The 21,393-nt window shown below is 44.5% G+C and overlaps 1 protein-coding gene across 1 annotated transcript in view; it reads left to right on the forward strand.

Annotated features, from left to right (window-relative positions):
* The first annotated feature begins 5,679 nt into the window (after window positions 1-5,679).
* The window catches only part of LOC147121657 (zinc finger protein 292-like), a 216,510-nt gene continuing 200,796 nt past the window's right edge, over window positions 5,680-21,393 (forward strand). The window contains exon 1 of the mRNA XM_085982085.1: window positions 5,680-5,849. Coding sequence (XP_085838211.1) covers window positions 5,721-5,849 — 129 coding nt within the window. The 5' untranslated portion in view covers window positions 5,680-5,720. The remainder of the gene's footprint in view (window positions 5,850-21,393) is intronic.

Consider the following 21,393-nt stretch of genomic DNA (forward strand, 5'->3'; position numbering starts at 1 on the left):
AAGACAAGCGCGGGAAACCGCCATTTTGAAAAAAAAAATAAAAGAAAAATTTATTTTTGTTTCTCAAGAAGATTGCGATGATGCCTAAGCGTGGTAACATCAACGATTTCGATCCCGATGTTGAAGATTGGGCCACGTATGTAGAACGCATAGAGATATATTGTAAGGCAAATAAAATATCAGATGAAGATAAAGCACTAACCTTACTAAACTCAATGGGTGCGAAGACATACGGGCTATTGAAGCATCTTCTATCACCAGCTAAACCGTCGGATCAGACTTTCGCTAAAATTGTTGCTGTCCTGAAAAATCATTTGAACCCCACACCGCTGATGTTAGCGGAACGATTTAAATTTTATGCGAGAACGCAACTGAAAGAGGAAAGCAACGCGGAGTATTTAATTGAACTGCGTAAGCTAGCGAAATACTGTCAGTTTGGGGAAAGTCTGACAGAGGCACTGAGGGACAAATTCGTGTGTGGATTGTCGAAAGAAGGAACACAAAAGCGGCTGCTTGAAGAGAATGATCTTACACTTGATAAGGCTGTCACTATTGCAGCATCGCACGAAGCCGCAGCGAGAGGCACTGCGGAAATGCAGCTGAAGGCAGCGGTACTCAGCGTAGATCAAATGGCTTTGGGTACAATGAAATGTTATCGTTGTGGAAAGACAACACACGATCAGAACCAATGCTGGTTTAAAAACCAGGAATGTAGAAAATGTGGCAAGCTTGGTCACATAGCTAAAGTATGCCGGTCAGGAAAGAAGACCAGCAACAAAAAGTCACCGCAGGAAAAGTGCAGAAAGGTACATAAGGTGGCTGAGAAGAGTTCGGATGAACAGAATTCGGATTCAGACTCCAACAGCAAGGAACTGGGTAGTCTGTGAATTCACAATGTGAGTAAGGAAGCTGACCTACAAACTATCTGGGTCACACTGCAGATAGCAGGAGTCCAAGTGAAGATGGAATTGGACACTGGATCGGCGTTGACGGTCATGAATAAGCAAGATTACAAAAGGTTATTCACACATATTCCCCTACGGGATACGGAGATAGTATTGCAGACATACATGGGGCAAAGAGTATACCCCATCGGAAAGATAAAAGTCAAGGTGATACACAAGGGCAAAGAACACCAAGGAATGGACTTATATGTACTACCTGAGGGAGGTCCACCACTTCTGGGACGGGAGTGGATCAGGAAAATAAATATGGACTGGCACTCCCTAAAAGCAATGATGGTAGATTCCGGAAAAAAAAATGTCAAACCTGAACGATTGTCCAGAATATTGGATGAGGCTAAAGAGGTGTTCCAACAGGGACTGGGAACACTAAGAGGAATTAAGGCAAAAATCAAGATTGCAGAACATGCAAACCCAAAATTTTTCAAAGCCAGACCGGTACCTTATGCGATACGACCTGCTGTGGAAGCTGAGCTGGAAGGGCTAGAACGTTCAGGAGTACTGTCTAAGGTGGACTGGAGTGAGTGGGCCACGCCCATTGTTCCCGTCATGAAGCATTCATCGAGTAACAAGCCAGGGGAACCGGGGAAGGTCCGCATCTGTGGAGACTTCAAGATCACAGTTAATCCGGTGCTTCACACGGTGCAATATCCGCTTCCGTGGATTGAGGATATCTTTGCTTCATTGTCTGGCGGGAAACACTTCACCAAGATAGACCTGGCGCAAGCGTACTTACAGATGGAAGTTGAGGAAGAGTCGCGCCAGTATCTCACAATCAACACGCACAGAGGCTTGTATCGACATAATAGACTGGTTTTTGGAGTGGCTTCGGCTCCAGCAATTTGGCAGAGGGCCATGGAGCAGGTATTACAGGGAATTCCAAACACTCAATGTTACTTGGACGATATCCTGATTACAGGAGATGACGATGAGGAACACCTTGCAAATTTGAAACTGGTGCTCACCAGATTGAAGGAATATGGACTTCGAGTTAATCGCCAGAAATGTGAGTTCTTTCAGAAATGGATCTCGTACTGTGGTCATGTCATTGACCAGGAGGGGCTGCACAAGTCACCTGACAAGATCGAAGCTGTTGTGAAGGCTCCCGCTCCGGAAAATGTATCCCAGTTGAGGTCGTTCCTAGGGTTGATTAACTATTACCATAAGTTTCTGCCAAATCTATCCACGGTGCTGCACCCACTGAATGCTCTTTTGCAGAAAGAAGTACCATGGAAGTGGAGCGAGGACTGTAAGAAGGCCTTTCGCAAAAGCAAGGCATTGATCACCTCAGAGGAAGTGTTGGCTCATTTCAACCCAACGCTACCTATTCGTTTAGCTTGTGATGCTTCTCCTTATGGTATTGGAGCAGTACTCTCACACAAGTTGCCAAATGGCTTGGAAAGGCCAGTCGCATTTGCATCCAGATCATTGACCTCCGCTGAGCGCAACTATGCTCAGATAGATAGGGAGGCTCTCAGCCTGGTGTGGGGAGTAAAGAAGTTTAATCATTACCTGCAGGGCCAGAAGTTTACACTGCTGACAGACCACCAGCCGTTGGTATCCATATTCAACCCAAAAAAAGGCGTTTCCATTATGACAGCGCAAAGGCTACAGAGGTGGTCCCTTTTCCTAGGGGCACACCAATATGACATAGAATACAAAGGATCAAAACAGCATGGGAATGCTGACGGTTTATCGCGCCTACCGTTGCCAACGGTAGAAGAGGCGCCTACAGTGGACCCAGTGGAGATGTTCCACTCAACCATAGTGGAATGTCTACCAGTAACAAATTCTACCATCGAAAAGGAAACGAGAAATGACCCGACTCTCTCACGAGTCTACGATTTAATGGTGAAGGGATGGCCAGCACATGGCGAACCACTGTTGCCAGCATTCTCGCAAACAAGAGAGCAGCTGTCAGTGTGCCGAGGAACTTTGATGTGTGGATCCAGAGTGGTGATTCCACCCAAACTCCAGGATAAAGTGCTAAAGGAGCTTCACGAGGGACATCTGGGTGGAGTGAAAATGAAGAACCTAGCCAGAGCGTTTGTGTGGTGGCCAGGTATCGATGGAGACATTGAAGAAATGACCAAGAGCTGTCTAGGATGCCAGAAGGTCCAAAACGCCCCACCACAAGCCCCTCTGCATCCATGGGAGTGGCCCTCATCTCCATGGCAAAGGGTACATATCGACTTTGCTGGTCCATTTATGGACTCAATGTTCTTAATCGCGGTGGATGCACACTCCAAGTGGCCGGAGGTAATAAAGATGTCCTCCACCACCACGGAAAAAACCATCACAGTATTAAGGACCATATTTGCCAGGAATGGGCTGCCGGAACAGATCTGTTCTGATAATGGACCGCAATTTGTGTCCAAAGAATTCAGGAAGTTCTTAAAAAACAATGGGGTTAAGCACTACACGTCCGCCCCATACCATCCCGCCACCAATGGATTAGCTGAAAGGTTTGTCCAGACCTTCAAGAAGGCCATAAAGGCCATGGGTAATGAAGACATAAATCTACAACATAAGGTAGATAACCTCTTGTTGGCGTACAGGAATGCAACACATGTGGTTACAAACCAAACTCCCGCCATGATGTTTTTCAATAGAAGACTAAGATGCCGGCTGGATTTGATCAAGCCAAACATCAGAAGGGACGTAGAGAACCGGCAATTTCAAGGCATGAATGAAAGGCCAACTAGAACCTTCCAGATAGGTCAACAAGTTTTGGCCCGGGACTACCGTACCGAGAAATGGCAGCCTGGAACTATTTGCACACGACTAGGACCGCTGATGTATACCGTGGACATTGGTGAAAGCATAATAAGGCGCCATGATGACCAGATCATAGAGTCATCCGAAAAGGGACAACCTACTCCACAACTCTGTACGCCTAATGATGAAGCAGAGATACCCATAGTATCTACCTCCGATCCGGTGATACTGGAATCAGATGAACCCGACACTGGCATTCAAGCCGAATCGACCTTGCCAAAAGAACCTACTACACCACCGAAAACTACTACACCACCGAGGCGTTATCCGGACCGAGTCAGGAAGCCTCCAGAGAGACTGAGTCTGTGAACTGTTTTTACATGAAGTTGTGTATATATGTTATTATGTTATGTTAATGGGGAATATATACTGTTAAGCTAAAAAGGGAGGATTGTGGTGTATGTAACCGTTCCACCTTTAAGAGAACTATTTTAAGAGTTGCACTACTTTATCTTGGCTGCTGTATACTGTTATACCGGTGGTGACCACACCGGTATATAAGTGCTGTGTAATGATTTATTGGGCAGTTCCGCCCTGACCTTCGACTAGTAAAGTCCTGTTAAAATTTACTCTTGTGGTCTGTGTAGTAATTCTCACTATAACACACAGACTTAACACCCTCCAAGGCACACACCATCCTGACTTGGAACTGTATCGCCGATCCTTCACTGTCGCTGGGCCAAAATCCTGGAACTCCCTTCCTAACAGCATTGTGGGTGTACCTACACCATATGGACGGCAGCGGTTCAAGAAGGCGGCTCACCACCATCTTCTCAAGGGCAATTAGGGATGGGCACTAAATGCAGGCCTAGCCAGCGACGCCCACATCCCATCAATGAATAAAACAAAAAAAAACTCATTTTGGTTTCGTACTCATCATTTAAATCCAGTAGGTTGTTGGTTTTAATACGTATTGTTGAAGAAAACCATCTCAAATACAATCTAGAAATTTGCTTCCTTGACTAATTGAGCTGTTCTGCTTCTCCCAGTCCACGTGATAATTAAAATCTGTCAGAACCACGTTGTCTTTGCTACTTGCTTTCCTGACCTCTGTATTTATACATCTCCCCACTGCAACACTGCTATCAGAAATCTGTAGATGTGAGAAATAAGACTTGCATTTATATAGCACTTTGCACAACTACCAGACGTCCCAAAGCTCTTTACAGCCAATGAAGTACTTTTGAAGTGTAGTCACTGTTGTAATGTAGGAAACGCTGCAGCCAATTTGCACACAGCAAGGGCCCTCAAACAGCAACATTATAATGAACAGATAATTTTTTTTAATGATGTTGATTCAGGGATAAATATTGGCCAGGATAACTACCCTGCTCTTCTTCAAAATATTACCATGAGATACTTTACGTCCGAGAGAACAGACAGGGCTTCGGTTTAACGTCTCCTCCGAAAGGCAGCACCTCCGACAGTGCAGCACTCCCTCAGCACTGCACTGTCAGCCTGGACTTCTGTGCTGCAGTCTCTGGAGCGGACGAGAATGCTGCCCACCGGACCATGGCTGACACCGATCACTGCGTTGGAGTGAGACCGTGTAGGCGACGACTATGACCTAAAGTTAAATGCCTCGCATGCCTGGAGAGCAAAATATCCTATCTGGGACGTAGCTGCTGAGCCACAGGATATTTGAACGGGGTTTGCTGCCACCTTTTTTTTGGCGGGGGGGGGCGGTGAGGTGATAAATCTCAAGTGAGGGTATCTCTGTCAGTGTACCAGGCCCAGCTAACACACACTCCAAACCCCCACCGCCATGGGCCTGGGCTCGCCGCTTTCCCTTCGCCTTCCAACCGCCATGGGACGGACAGCGTCTCGCGCTCGCCTCTCTGGCGCCGGCTCCTGCGGCGTCGCGGGCGGACGGGCCAATCAGCAGCGCGGCGTCACCTCACGTCGCGCCGGAGCGGGTTGGCGGCGGTGGAGAGAGGCGGGGGGAGGTGGTGCGTTCCAGGCCATGAGCGCAGCAGCAAGATGGCGGCCGGGGAGGTGGGTGCAGACGTGAGAAAGCTGACGGACAAGCTGCGAGAGCTGGGTAACCAGCTGCGGGAGCTCGGGGTGTCCGTGGAGTCGTCCGGGGATTACTGCCAGCGCTTCTGCCAGGTGAGCGGGCCCGGCCCCCGCCCCCGGGGCCTAATCAATTAACCCTCCCTCCTCTTTCCCGCTGTATTAATATGTGCGGGCGGCGGCAGTGGCTCGCAGCATCGCCGCTCTTTGTTAATGACGGCGGGGGCTTTATCCGCCTAGGGCCCGCTGGCCTGCAGCAGCCGCAGCTTCCCCCCTCCTCCCCCAGTCGCCCTTTGTTTTCATTGCGGTGGTGGCGTGTGTTGGATGCGCGCTGCGCAATCTCTTATAAATTAAAAAAAAGGCTGCAAGCAGCAAATTGTAAATAGGAGAGGGGGGGATGGGCTGACACACACCCACAGTACAGCTGATTGTAACTCGAGTGGGTCCCACAGCACACGTCTCTCCTCCCCCTCCCCTATCTGACTTGGCCCATTTCTTTCCGGTATATGTGTAAAACAAAAATCACATTCATGTCACTTTGTAAAAATCGGAAAGAAACGTACTTTAGTTGGTTTGATAGCAACAGTCTAAAATTTTCCCTATTTTATTTGCAAATCTACAACAAGCTCTACAACAATATCGGTGCATTATTCAGGATTTTCTGGGTGTTTTTGTCGGACTGTGTTCAATGCTTAGTTGCACAAGTTTTAGAGAACTCGAGCTGGGTTTCATCACAAATGTTTCAGTAAACACGTCTGCATTTTTGGAGTGAAAGTTGCACTTAATGCCTTTGGGTGTTCACACCCTTGACATAAAAATACAAGTTAAAATAGTCATCAGCCATCTGAACCGTTAGGTAATGTGATTTGTGTTTAATAAGGAATATGTTTTAATATTGCAGTATTCAAAAGCTGTTTTTGTTATAAATTGTATTAACAATTGAATCTGTTTCTGCACTAGGTCATTTGGCCTGTATTGATGAAATTTATGCAAAATATGGAAAGTTTCCATAATGGATACCTAGAATAGTGTTATGAAGCTGTATTTAATGAGAGGCAGGAGGACTTGCTGCTGGAGATGCTAGTGTCCATCAATGTGAGAATGAAGATAGAATTTCTCTTAATTCTCTGCTAGCCAGGTTTTGTGCAGCATGTAATCTACTAAGTAGTTTTTTAAAATTGTCTCATGGAAATCAAGATGTAATGAAGCCTAATTGTTAGGAGGTATAAATTATCCCATGGATGGTGTACTGGTATTGTCTTTGGTGCACGCATGTATTTTGCACAAACTAGAAAAATACCCAGTGATGTGTTTTATATATGTTTATAGCACATCTGAACTATGCATTGTGTAAAGAAGTGGTTCTTGGAAGACTTTCCTTGTAGGAGCAATTTGATGTGATAAATTGCAGGTACAGGAAACTTTGTGCTATCCGGCACAGTCGGGACCGAGCTGTTGCCGTCCCATCAAAACTGCCGGACAAACCAGGGCTAATGTTGAAACATACGGAGATTTTGAGCTCCGTATCTGGCAACAAACCCTGTTGCTTAGCAACAGCTTCCAAACAGTCAGCTGTACCTTGCAAGCGTCTCTGTAGCTTAGCAACAGCTTCAGCGAGACCTTGCAGAGCCTGACTGGTGGAAAAAAAACCTACGAAAAGAAAAAAAACTTAACGAAACGACTCCTGATTTTTGCCGGTGGCTCGAGCATTCCGGACAGTTAACCTCCGGTTAAACCAAAGTTTCCTATATTTCACGAATGGCTTAAGCGCACTCTGATTTCCCCCCTTCCTATATGTGAGACAGCTAGTGCCAACTTTGCTCTTGTATTACTTTCTCTTAAATCTTACCTTGCCCTATCCACAGTTTAAAAAAACCTGCTAGCATATTGATATAGGGAGTGTCTTGAGGTTCCATATAGCTTCGGCTGCATCACAAACTTGCTTATAATATCACTTATTTGCCTCCATGTAGATATGCTACAGTACTAATCATAAGATGGTCAATTTACTTGTGGGTTTTGCAACAAAATAAGAGGAATAGCAGAATATAATCCCCAAAATGGCAGGAAAATCCCATGTAATAAAAGCAAAATTTGACTGATTTTTGGCAACTATAAATGCTGGGGGGGGCCCGACATTGGATGGAATTACAGAATGAGGCCCCCGAAACATCATTAAAACTTCTGTAATTCTATATAACGATGACACTTGATATATTCAGTCTTTTAAAACAATGGCCCTGACAGTTTCTATCTTCTAATCCAATTAACTTGTAGCTATTATTCTGTTACCAAGTTGTGTTTACTCCCCAAAGATTGAAGCAGCTTTAGTAGTTTAAAAAATCTGCACAATATATATTGGGAAGCAATTTATTGCAAGATATGAAAGCAGAAGTTGGATGCCAGGGGTCTGACTATGGTGAAAACCAAGGCTTTGCTGTTACAGTTGATAGTGTTGCCCAGAATCATGTGTATCTGCCAGCCATTTATTTTATGATTCACTAATTTTGTTCATCATAGCCTCCAGTGCTCCTACTGCTTTACAGTAAAAACAAAAGATTAACATTTTCTATATACCACTATAAAGAAATAACTGGCATGAGAGTTTGTTACTTCCTCAATTTTTCCAATTTCTTGAGCTGCGCTGTTGTGGGTTAGGATACCATCAGAGCGTATAATGAATTGCTGCCATGGAGCTCGCTGCTGAACAGATATTTGTGTATCTCAGTCCAGAGATACTGATCGTTTCCCCCTCGCCCCTCAAATCAACCAAGGACATACCGGTACAGCCATTTACCTACACAGTTCCCTCCATCCTTGCCTGTTGCGCATATACAAATAGATAAATGCCCATATACAGTTAGCTTTATTAGTAATCCTTTCAGGCTAGACATTTTTTAATACAGTTAATGGTCAATTGCTAAACTATTTCTTTAATGATTCTGCTGATCCACGCACTACATTGCTTGTAGCAAATTATGCACATTCCTTTCACATTGACCAGGTGTGGCCAACCCTTTAAAGCTCAAGAATCAGAAAATGGCTGCAAGTTTCCCAGGTCTTTCGGTCACAACTCTTGGAAAAGCAGTGCTGAAAGTCTGTTCTGTTAAGTGTCTTAAATGAAAACATACTCCTATGTAATCTACTATAACAATTTTTCAGTGCAGCCTATGGCAAACTTTTTTGTTGTTGAGTACAAACATAACAAAATTCCAGACTCTCTCATTGAAGGTTATTGGTTCCTAAAAATTGCAATAATCCAGCAGTTAACAAATTCAATAACTTCTGTTAAATAACACTACTGATAGTAATACTAGTCTGCTCAGTGATATTCTGCTCAGTGATATTCTTACTAATAACAAAAACTTTCTTTCCACGAGGAAAGCACAAAAATTTCATGTGACCATCACTACTGTGGTTGCTGACCTACATTTGCTCCTGGTCTGGTAACGCCTCAAATTTAAAAATCTTATCCTGGTTTTCAAATCTCTCCATGGCCTCGCCACTCACTATCTCTCTCATCTCCTCCAGCCCTACAACCCCCCCCCCCCCACCCCCCATGAGATATCTGCACTCCTCCAATTCCGACCTCTTGCGCATCCCCAGTTTCCATCACCCCACCATTGACCGATGTACTGCCTAGGCTGTCAGTTCTGGAATACCCTCCCTAAAGCTCTCTACCTTTCCTCGTTTAAGACGCTCCTTAAAACCTTCTTTGACCAAACTTTTGATCACCTGCTCTAATATATCTTTATATATGTGGCTTGGTGTCAAATTTATAATTGATAGTGCCCCTGTGAAATGCCTTGGGATGTTTTACTATGTTAAAGATGCTATATAAATGCAATCTGTTGTTGTGACACTCAGTTGCCACAAAAAATATTAGAGTACAGTCAACTTTTTAAATTGGAAGATGCAAGAAAAATGCACGTGGATACTTTTCATCCCCCTCATGTTCTATAAATTACAAAACAAATGACTCTCAGGAAGGTTCCTAATTGTGTGGCACCCCCGGGGCTTGCATTAATATAGAAACATAGAAGATAGGAGCAGGAGTAGGCCATTCGGCCCCTCGAGCCTGCTCCACCATTCAATGAGATCATGGCTGATCATCCAAACTCAGTACCCTGTCCCTGCCTTCTCCCCATATCCCTTTAGCTGTAAAGAAATATATCTAACTCTTTCTTGAATATATTTTATGAATTGGCCTCAACTGCCTTCTGTGGTAGAGAATTCCACAGGTTCACCACTCTCTGGGTGAAGAAATTCCTCCTCATCTCTGTCCTAAATGGCTTACCCCTTATCTTTAGACTGTGACCCCTGGTTCTGGACTCCCCCGCCATCGGGAACATCCTTCCTGTATCTAGTCTGTCTAGTCCTGTTAGAATTTTATACGTTTCAATAAGCTCCCCTCTCATTCTTCTAAACTCCAGCGAGTATAAGCCCAATCGACCCAATCTCTTCTCGTACGTCATTCCTGCCATCCCAGGTATCGGTCTGGTGAATCTTCGCTGCACTCCCTCCATGGCAAGAACATCCTTCCTCAGATAAGGCGACCAAAACTGCACACAATACTCAAGGTGTGGTCTCACCAAGGCCCTGTACAGCTGCAGAAAGACATCCTTGTTCTTGTACTCAAACCCTCTCGCTACGAAGGCCAACATACCATTTGCCTTCTTAACCGCCTGCTGCACCTGCATGCTTACCTTCAGCGACTGGTGCACAAGGACACCCAGGTCTCGTTGCACTTCCCCTTCTCCCAATCTATTGCCGTTCAGATAATAATCTGCCTTCCTGTTTTTGCCACCAAAGTGGATAACCTCGCATTATTCCGCATTATACTGCATCTGCCATGCATCTACCCAATCACCCAACCTGTCCAAATCATACTGGAGTTTCTCGGCATCCTCCTCACAGCACACACGCCCACCCAGCTTTGCCGTCTGCAAACTTGGAGATATTACATCTAGTTCCCTCGTCTAGATCATTAAAATATATTGTGAATAGCTGGGGTCTTAGGACCGATCCCTGCGGTACCCCACTAATCACTGCCTGCCACTCGGAAAAAGACCTGTTTATTCCAACTCTTTGCTTCCTGTCTGCCAACCAGTTCAAGTCAGTACCTTGCCCCCAATCCCAGGTGCCTTAACTTTACATGCTAATCTCTTATGCGGGACCTTATCGAAAGCCTTCTGAAAGTCCAAATACACCACATCCACTGGTTCTCCCTTTATCTATTCTACCAGTTACATCCTCCCAAAAATTCCAGTAGATTAGTCAAGCACGATTTACCTTTTGTAAATCCGTGTTGACTTTGTCCGATCCTGTCACTGTTTTCCAAGTGCTCTGCTATTACATCTTTTATAATGGACTCTAGCATTTTCCCCACTACCGATGTCAGGCTTACCGGTCTATAATTCCCCGTTTTCTCTCTACCACCTTTTTTGAATAGTGGGGTAACATTAGCCACCCTCCAATCCATGGGAACTGTTCCAGAGTCGAAAGAATTTTGGAAGATGACCAGCAATGCATCTACTGTTTCTAGGGCCACTTCCTTAAGTACCCTAGGATGTAGATTATCAGGCCCTGGGGATTTATCGGCCTTCAATCCTGTCAATTTCCCTAACACCATTTCCCTACAAATACTGATTTCATTCAGTTCCTCACTCTCATTAAACGCTATGTTCCCCGACATCTCTGGGAGGTTATTTGTGTCCTCCTTTGTGAAGACAATCAAAGTATGTATTTAATTGGTCTGCCATTTCTTTGTTCCCCATTATAAATTCCCCTGATTCTGACTGCAAGGGACCTACGCTTGACTTCACCAATCTTTTTCTCTTCACATATCTATAGACGTTTTTACAGTCAGTTTTTATGTTCCCTGCAAGCTTACTCTCATATTCTATTTCCCCCCTCTTAATTAATCTCTTTGTCCTCCTTTGCTGAATCCTGAACTGCTCCCAATCCTCAGGTTTACTGCTTTTTCTGGCCAATTTATATGTCCTCTCCTTGGATCTTATGCTATCCCTAATTTCCCTTGTTAGCCACGGTTGAGTCACCTTTTTTGTTTTTTTATACCAAACAGGGATGAACAAATTCTGCAGTTCGTCCATGCGATCTTTGAATGTTTGCCATTGCCTATCCACCGTCAACCCTTTGAGTAACATTCCCCAATCAACCCTACCCACCTCGCGCCTCATACCATCATAGTTTCCTTTATTTAAATTCAGGACCCTAGTCTCTGAGTCAGCTACTTCACTCTCCATCTTAATGAAGAATTCGATCATATTATGATCGCTCCGCCCCAAGGGGCCTCGCACAACAAGATTGCTAATTAATCCTTTCTCATTACATAATACCCAGTCTAAGATGGCCTGGTCTCTAGTTGGTTCCTCAACATATTGGTCCAGGAAACCATCCTGTATACACTCCAGAAATTCCTCCTCCACAGTATTGTTACTAATTTGGTTAGCCCAATCTATATGTAGATTAAAGTCACCCATGATAACTGCTGTGCCCTTATTGCACGCGTCTCTAATTTCCCATTTAATACCATCCCCAACCTCTTCATTACTGTTTGGGGGGTCTGTTTACCACTCCCACTAACGTTTTCTGCCCCTTGGCATTTCTCAGTTCTACCCATACAGATTCCACATCATCAGAGCTAATACCCTTCCTTACAATTGTGTTAATCCCCTCTTTAACCAGCAGTGCTACCCCACATCCTTTTCCTTTTTGCCTGTCTTTCCTGAATATTGAATACCCCTGGATGTTGAGTTCCCAGCCTTGGTCACCCTGGAGCCATGTTTCCGTAATCCCAATCATATCATATCCGTTTACCTCTATTTGCGCAGCTAATTCACCCACCTTATTACGAATGCTCCTCGCATTAAGACACAAAGCCTTCAGGTTTTTTTTTTTTTAACACTCTTTGACCGTTCAGAATTATTATTTACTGTGGCCATGTTTGATTTAAACCCTTGATTCCTCTGACTGCCACATTTGCTTTTCTCCTTCCTGTCTTTTGCTTCTATCTTGTTTCCCTTTCCTCTGTCTCCCTGCTCAGGTTCCCAACCCCCTGCCATTTTAGTTTAAACCCTCCCCAACAGCACTAGCAAACACTCCCCCTAGGACGTCGGTCCCGGTCCTGCCCAGGTGCAAACCTTCCAGTTTGTACTGGTCCCACCTCCCCCAGAACCGGTTCCAATGTCCCAGGAATTTGAATCCCCCTTGCACCATTCCTATAGCCACGTATTCATCTGAAATGTCCTTCTATTTCTACTCTGACTAGCACGTGGCACTGGTAGCAATCCTGAGATTACTACCTTTTGAGGTCCTATTTTTTAATTTACCTCCTAACTCCCTATATTCAGCTTTTAGGACCTCATCCCATTTTTTACCTATATCGTTGGTACCTATATGCACCACGACAACTGGCTGTTCACCCTCCCCTTCCAAAATGCTCTGCAGCCGCTCTGAGACATCCTTGACCCTTGCACCAGGGAGGCAACATACCATCCTGGAGTCTCGTTTGCGGCCGCAGAAAGGCCTATCTATTCCCCTTACAATAGAATCCCCTATTACTATAGCTCTACCCCTCTTTCCTCCCGTCCTGTGCAGCAGAACCACCCATGGTGCCAGGAAGTTGGCTGCTGCTGCCTTACCCCGATAAGCCATCCTCCCCAACAATATCCAAAGCGGTATATCTGTTTGAGAGGGGGATGGTCACAGGAGACCCCTGTACTACCTGCCTGCGCCTACTACTCTGCCTGGCGGTCACCCATTCCCTTCCTGCCTGTGCAGCCTTTACCTACGGTGTGACCAACTCATTAAACGTGCTTTCCACGATGTCCTCAGCATCACGAATGCTCCAGTATGTATCCATTCGCAGCTCCAGCGCCGCAATGCGGTCTGCCAGTAGCTGCAGCTGGACACACTTCCCGCACACATGGTCATCAGGGACACAGGAAGTGTCCCTGATTACCCACATAGTGCAGGAAGAGCATACCACGGCGCTGAGCTGTACTGCCATGACTTACCCTTTAATTAATTCAAATTAAATTAAATCAAATCAATCCCACCAATTACACTATAATCAAATGATATACTCAAGGGCCCTTGTTTACCAGCAGTCCCCGCTACACAACAGAGACCTTAGAAACTATAAATCACAAAATTTAAGTTTGGAAAAAAGCGAGAGAGAAATGCTCACCAACCAATCACTTACCTGCTTTCTGGTGACGTCACACTTCGATTACTTTTTACTTCTCTCTCTCCTCTCGCAGGTTCACCTCTCCCGTTCTCAGAGCTCGGTTTAAATCAGCCTCTGCTCTCGCAGGTCCGCCTCTGCCGCTCTCGGAGCTCGGTTTAAATCAGCCTCTCCCGCCTCTCCTGCGCTCGCAGCTCGGTTTAAATCAGCCTCTCCCGCTCTTGGAGCTCGGTTTAAATCAGCCTCTCCCGCCCCTCCTCTCGTAGGTCCACATCTCCTGCTCTCGGAGCTCGGTTTAAATCAGCCTCTCCCGCCTCACCTCTTGCAGGTCCGCCTCTCCCGCTCTCGGGGCTCGGTTTAAATCAGCCTCTCCTCTCGCAGGTCTGCCTCTCCCGCTCTTGGAGCTCGGTTTAAATCAAGAAGGAGCGATTTTACCTCAGTGTAAAGCATTTGCGTTGCTTGCTCTGTGCAATTTCACTCCAGTTATCGTTGTTTCTTCCCCTTTATTCCCAGGAGAACTTGCTTTTATATCATACTGGGACAGGAGGATGGCAATTCATTTCATTGGTTTAAAAAAATGTTTTATTGAAATACATTCTGCAGAAGATTTCATCATTCTCCTACTCAAAAATAATCCAATTCGATAGAATCAATCCCATAATCCATTAGCAGCAAGTCATGCTTTTGAAGCTAAAATCATCTTGATCTTGAGATAGCAAAGTTTCACCAAAATTAACTCTCGCTTCCTCCCCACCCACCCCTAATGCTGGATTCTGTTGGCCATCACGGGCTGACCTTTGTCTTTCTGTACAGGAACGCAGTACACTTTTTTCAGTGCTAGTCTATACATTTCTCTACAGTTCTAAAATATAATCAACACTTGTATGCAATAGGTGTAATTTAACTGATCCACTGGCTCTGATGCAATTATTGTAGAAGAAAATATGTCAGTTGTTACATATAACAGTTTTAAGTTTTTTATAATTTGTTCATGGGATGTGGCCGTCGCTGGCATTTATTGCCCATCCCTAAATATAGCAGTTTTTTTACAACTGCGTGGCTTGCTAGACCATTTCAGAGGGCAGTTAAGAGTCAACCACATTGCTATGGGTCTGGAGTCACATATAGGCCAGACCAGGTAAGGACAGCAGATTTCCTTCCCCAAAGGGCATTCGTGAACCAGATGGGTTTATATGACAATCCGATAGTTTCATGGTCACCATTATTGATACTAGCTTTTTATTCCAGATTTATTTAATTAACGGAATTTAAATTCCCCAGCCGCCGTAGTGAGATTTGAACTCGCGTCTCTGGATCATTAGTCCAGCCCTCTGGATTACCAGTCCGGTAACATAACCACTATGCCACCATTCCCAATTTGCAGTGTTGATAATTGTGTATTTTAATATAAAACTGGGTACCTCTGTACTCCTGTGATCATAGGGGACTTTCGTGATGCTGTTGAGTCTCCATTTGACTGCAAATGTATGGAGCTGGATTCTGTTTGTGACTGGGTGAAAATGTAATTACATTGTGTATTCTAGATTTTCACTGCTGGAGTCCCTTTATTAGATAAAAGAACATAGTCTCCTTGAACCGAAACAGCTTTGTAAATTCTATCCAATCAATTGCAGTTTCATTTAAAAAAGTGAAGTTTTTTTCCCTCCAGCAATCTAATTTCCTGTGTATTCAGTTTTTGATTTTGCTTAGGTCTCCCATTTTCTCACCTACAATTGTGAGAATGGTACAAAGTGAGTGCAGGTCTGTGATGAAAAACTAACCTCCAGCTTGGTGTAGCAGCAGAAAATAGGTAAATGGAGAGTGATGCAGGAAGGTTGTGGTACTCTCCGAGGATATGCTGCTTATTTTAAACCCTGAATGGCGTTGGATGGTGTAGTAATATACTTCAATATTATGGTGAGTCTCGAGCAAAATATTATTGCGGCCTGTGTGGTATTTTCAGTGCTTGCAGTAGTTCTTCAGACTTCTTTTTTTTAATAAAAAGAATGGACTGTGCATGAATACGTTTTATACCATTGCTATTTCAGGTAACCTCTTTGTATTTTTCATCACCTTTTTAATGTTTCAAAAATTGGGGGAGTCATAGTTTATTGTGAAATGTGTGATTTAAGTCAGCTTTTGTATTTCCCTAGTGTTAGGAACAGGGATGGATTCCATTTCTTTAATGGCGCGAGAGGGATACAGACACTCTTAATAGATGGTGTTCAAAAATTGAAATCCTGCAACTAAATTTGCACCTCGCGATGGCAAGACACTATATTATTTGATTGTAGTTCTAACCCGTGACTTTGTCCTGGAAACCTCTGTAGTTGGATATAAACAATAATTGCATCTGTGCCGTGCCTGGCCAGTGTCACCCACATCCCAAGAATAATATTTGGAAAATAAACATTTTTTGTGGAACCAAAATGTGTTACAACAATTGAATCATTTGTCATTGGGGGGTGGGGGGACGACAGAAGAGAGCTAAATACTGATCTTCATCCATCCATTTCAGAAAATTATTTGCGTCTGGGTAGCCTGTATCAACATACATGCAAGACACTATACTGATTTTCTATCTGGTGCTATAACAATACAGGTAGACTATCCCTTATCCGCAATTCCGAAATTCGAAAACCTCTGAAAACCAAAAGTTTTTTCGTGGAGCGTAACTCGTGCGCACGACATGACCCGAGTGGCGCCAAACATGACCCGACGCGGCCGATGCTTGACCCACGCAGGTGTGACTTGTCAGTTGTGTCTCAGCGCTGTCACACGTGCGTCTGCTGCTCTCTTTGATATTTTTTGTGATTTGTGAAAATGTCAAAAAGAGCTGCAGATACCCCTATGGGTAACAGTGAGAAGCAGAAAAGGAAGCATCTCTCATTATCGATAGCGCAGAAAGTGGAGTTATTGCAGAAGCTTGATCGTGGTGTGTCTGTGCGGTGTCTTACTGAAGAATATGGTGTGGGAACTACCACCGTATATGACTTAAAGAAACAGAAAGACAAGTTGTTGAAGTTTTACACTGACCGTGATGACCATAAACTTTATGTACACGTATTTAGCGTAGTTTGTACCTGTATATGTTTGAAGTTTTACTGAATGTTTTCCTTACAAATTAACTGTACTAGTGTATTTATGGTCTATATTTATCCCACTATTTAATTTACCAAATTATTACTGTACAAATAAACTGTAATACTATTTATAGTCTTTATTTATCCCACTCTGTGAATATTCATAAGGTTCGCTGCAGAAATATTAATGTGTTTGCTTATGGGGTGCTGCCCAGACCCCCGCTAGGGTGTTACATACTGATTCTGAATACCATTCTGAAATCCGAAAAATTCCAAATTCCGAAAAAATCTGGTCCCAAGGGTTTCGGATAAGGGATAGTGCACCTGTACTATGTGTAGTGCCTGTCTGAAACCCAGTGTAGTGTATCCATTTATTTTAGGACTAGCCGAAAATAACATTTCTGTGATGCACTCTACCTGCTTTGTTTATTTACGGTGTGGAGATGCCGGAGTTGGACTGGGGTGGACAAATGTAAGAAGTCACACAACACCAGGTTATAATCCAACAGCTTTATTTGAAATCACAAGCTTTTGGAGCGCTGCTCCTTCGTCAGGTGAAGTGGAGAAATGCATAAAGACACAGCTTATATAGTCAGAGAATCATGTCAGATGTTTACAGGTAACCTTTCCAACTGCCATTAATCACACCTCGGCAGAGAGATAATCACAGCAGTCAAAGGTGTGAATGGTGTCCAAACAGGTCAGTCAGGGAAACATTACATCAAAGAACAATGAGGTGGGGTCACAAGGGGTCAAATATTGCAGATGCTGGGGTCTGTATGAAAAACAAAAAAACAGACAAAAAACTTTTTTTGCTGGAAATCACAGCAGGTCCGGCCGCATCTGTGTAGAGAGAACAAGCCAATGTCGACTCGAGTCTGGATGACACTGCGTCAGGTGGGGTTACATGTAGCGTGACATGAACCCAAGATCTCGGTTGAGGCCGTCCTCGTGGGTGCGGAACGTGGCTATCAGTTTCTGCTAGACGATTTTGCGTTGTCGTGTGTCTCGAAGGCCGCCTTGGAGAATGCTTACCCGAAGACCGGAGGCTGAATGTCCTTGACTGCTGAAGTGTTCCCCGACTGGGAGGGAACACTCCTGCCTGGTGATTGTTGCGCGGTGTCCGTTCATCCGTTGTCGCAGTGTCTGCATGGTCTCGCCGATGTACCATGCTCCGGGGCATCCTTTCCTGCAACGTATGAGGTAGACAACGTTGGCCGAGTCACATGAGTATGTACCATGTACCTGGTGGGTGGTGTCCTCACGTGTGATGATGGTATCTGTGTTGATGATCTGGCATGTCTTGCAGAGGTTGCTGTGGCAGGGTTGTGTGGTGTCGTGGTCGCTGTTCTCCTGAAAGCTGGGTAATTTGCTGCGAACGATGGTCTGTTTGAGGTTAGGCGGCTGTTTGAAAGCGAGTAGTGGAGGCGTGGGGATGGCCTTAGTGAGGTGTTCGTCGTCATCAATGACATGTTGAAGGCTGCGAAGAACATGGCGTAGTTTCTCCGCTCCGGGGAAGTACTGGATGACGAAGGGTACTCTGTTGGTTGTGTCCCGTGTTTGTCTTCTGAGGAGGTCTATGCGATTTTTCGCTGTGGCCTGTCGGAACTGTCGATCGACGAGTCGAGCGTCATATCCCGTTCTTACAAGGGCGTCTTTCAGTGTCTGTAGGTGTCCATCGCGTTCCTCCTCGTCTGAGCAGATCCTGTGTATTTGCAGGGCTTGTCCATAGGGGATGGCTTCTTTAACGTGGTTGGGGTGGAAGCTGGAGAAGTGAAGCATCGTGAGGTTGTCCGTGGGCTTGCGGTAGAGTGAAGTGCTGAGGTGTCCGTCTTTGATGGAGATTCGTGTGTCCAGGAATGAAACCGATTCTGAGGAGTAGTCCATGGTGAGTTTGATGGTGGGATGGAACTTGTTGATGTTATCGTGTAGTCTTTTCAGTGATTCTTTGCCGTGGGTCCATAGGAAGAAAATGTCGTCTGTATCTGGTGTATAGCGTTGGTTGGAGATAGGGTTGCAAAATTCTGGGAATTTTTAAGAGGAAACTTTCCATGGGAATTTATGGGAATTTTGAGTTTTTTTGCACACTGATGGTTTTTGTCTCTGACCCTTATATTATCTTTGTTGTCAAAATAGACATACTGTTCCATACAAATAAAAACAGGCTTTCAAAACTTTATTTAGGTTATAATTTTGAACTTTATTGAACCCCCACAAAAAAGACCCATCTAAAATAAAATAAAAAGAGCGTCAGCTTATTTAGCCTGTAATTTGTCCTTATTTTGTCCCTTTGAGTCTTCTACTCATGAATCTTCTGAGTCTTCTACTCCTCATTGCTCCTCCTGATTCTCTGACTCTGGCTCTGACGTGTCCATTTCCTCCTCTGTGTCAGTGTCTAGCTGTGTGGTGGACACTTCTGTATCTGGCTCAATAAGTTGTAGGTTCGCCCGGATAGCCACCAGTTTCTCCACTCTCTTGTTAGTCAGCCTGTTGCGCACCTTTGTATGCGTATTCCCAAAAAGTGACCAGTTTCGTTCAGAGGCCGCTGATGAAGGTGGGATTTGGAGTATCACCGATAGGTGACAGGGCCTCAGATGCACAAAGTCCCTTCCACCAGGTATGTGCACTGATATGCTTGCATGATTCCCATATCCCATCCCCATTCCAAAGACCTTGCTTGGTAGAGAACTTTGCCCACATCCAGATTGAGATGGTGTGAGAGGGTAGAAATCACACTGTAAGCGCTGTTGATCTGTTCCCCAGAAAGTATTGGTCTCCCAACATGCTTTGGGTCCAGCATGTATGCTGCAGCATGAATCGGCTTGACACAAAATTCTTGACGCGTCTGTATGAATTGAACAATTGCCTTCTCCTCTGCTTTGAGCAGCAGGGATGTAGGGCAATGCTGATTTGTTCTTTTAAATCAGTAAAAAGCCTGAGAACATCTGACAAGACAGCGTCATCTCCTTCAATCTGAGCAATTGCAGATGCTACTGGTGAGAGTAGTTTAAGGCTGCTAACCACTCTCTCCCAAAACACATCATCCAGCAGTATTTTCTTGATGGTGGTTTCCATATCCCCAGACTGGGATATTGCCATTTCTTGCAGCGACTCCTTACCCTCCAGAAGGCTGTTGTACATTATGACAACACCACCCCATCTAGTGTTGTTGGGCAGCTTCAGTGTGGTGTTCTTGTTCTTTGTCATTTGCTTGGAGTTGTAGGTTGCTGCAACTACCTGTTTTCCCCTGACATACTTAACAACTTGCTTGGCTCTCTTGTACAGTGCTTCCATGGTTCTCAAACCCATGATGTCCTTGAGGAGCAGGTTAAGCCCATGAGCTGCGCACCCAATAGACGTAATATGAGGGTAGGCCTCCTCCACTTGAGCCCAAGCAGCCTTCATATTCGCAGCATTGTCAGTAACTACTGCAAAGACCTTTTGTGATCCAAGATCGTTGGATAAATGCTGCTGCATCTTTGTGGCATTCTTTACATATGGCTTTTTACAGTGTTTGCACATGTACACAGTCTTTCCATCTTTAATGCCTGGGGTAAAATGCTTCCACACATCCGACGGTAAACGTGGCATTGTTCTATGCAGAGAAATAAAGGGCATTCATCTCTGTGTCGAACTGTGGTCGATCAGCGCGATTGCAACAGGGTGAGTACATTGTTGCTGATGCTCCATGTGATGGAAGCATGACCTGTATACACACGACGCTACATCACCAATAGTGTATTATTTTGTATATTTTAAATTGAAGGACAACAGAGTTCAACAAGTAACTGGTTTATTTGGTATAAAGTCTGATTTACTTACTGCATCATCACAACATCAGCAGAAAACAAAATGACTTCCCTCAGGCCCCCTAACCTGGATCTTAAAAAAACTATAGCAGTCTTACAGATGCCTGCAGGCCAATCACAATTCGATATGCAAATATTACAAATAGAGGGAGCTAATCGCTCATCCACTCATCCAACCAATCAGGACACACTTGTTCGCAGTCACACACAAAACTTGTAATTATTAAAACAAGCCAAGTAAGAAGATAAACATATATTGATTAAGAAATTCCTTAATAATTAAGATTCCATCTCTGTTAGTAATTTTAAGAGAGGACCTGTGGGGGAAAAAAAAGAAAGAAATACAAAAAAAACAATATTATGCTAGCATGTGCTTTTTTGGGCAAAATTCCCAAGCTAAACTTCCCGTGGAAAATTTCTGGAAATTTACCGGAAACTTTGCAACCCTAGTTGGAGATCCTGTGCAGCGAAGAAGTCTTGCTCGAACTTGTGCATGAAGATGTTTGCGTATTGGGGTGCGAATTTGGTCCCCATGGCTG

This window comes from Somniosus microcephalus, chromosome 3 (assembly GCF_052327205.1).
Source record: "Somniosus microcephalus isolate GS21.2 chromosome 3, FLI_Smic_1.0, whole genome shotgun sequence".
NCBI lineage: Eukaryota > Metazoa > Chordata > Chondrichthyes > Squaliformes > Somniosidae > Somniosus > Somniosus microcephalus.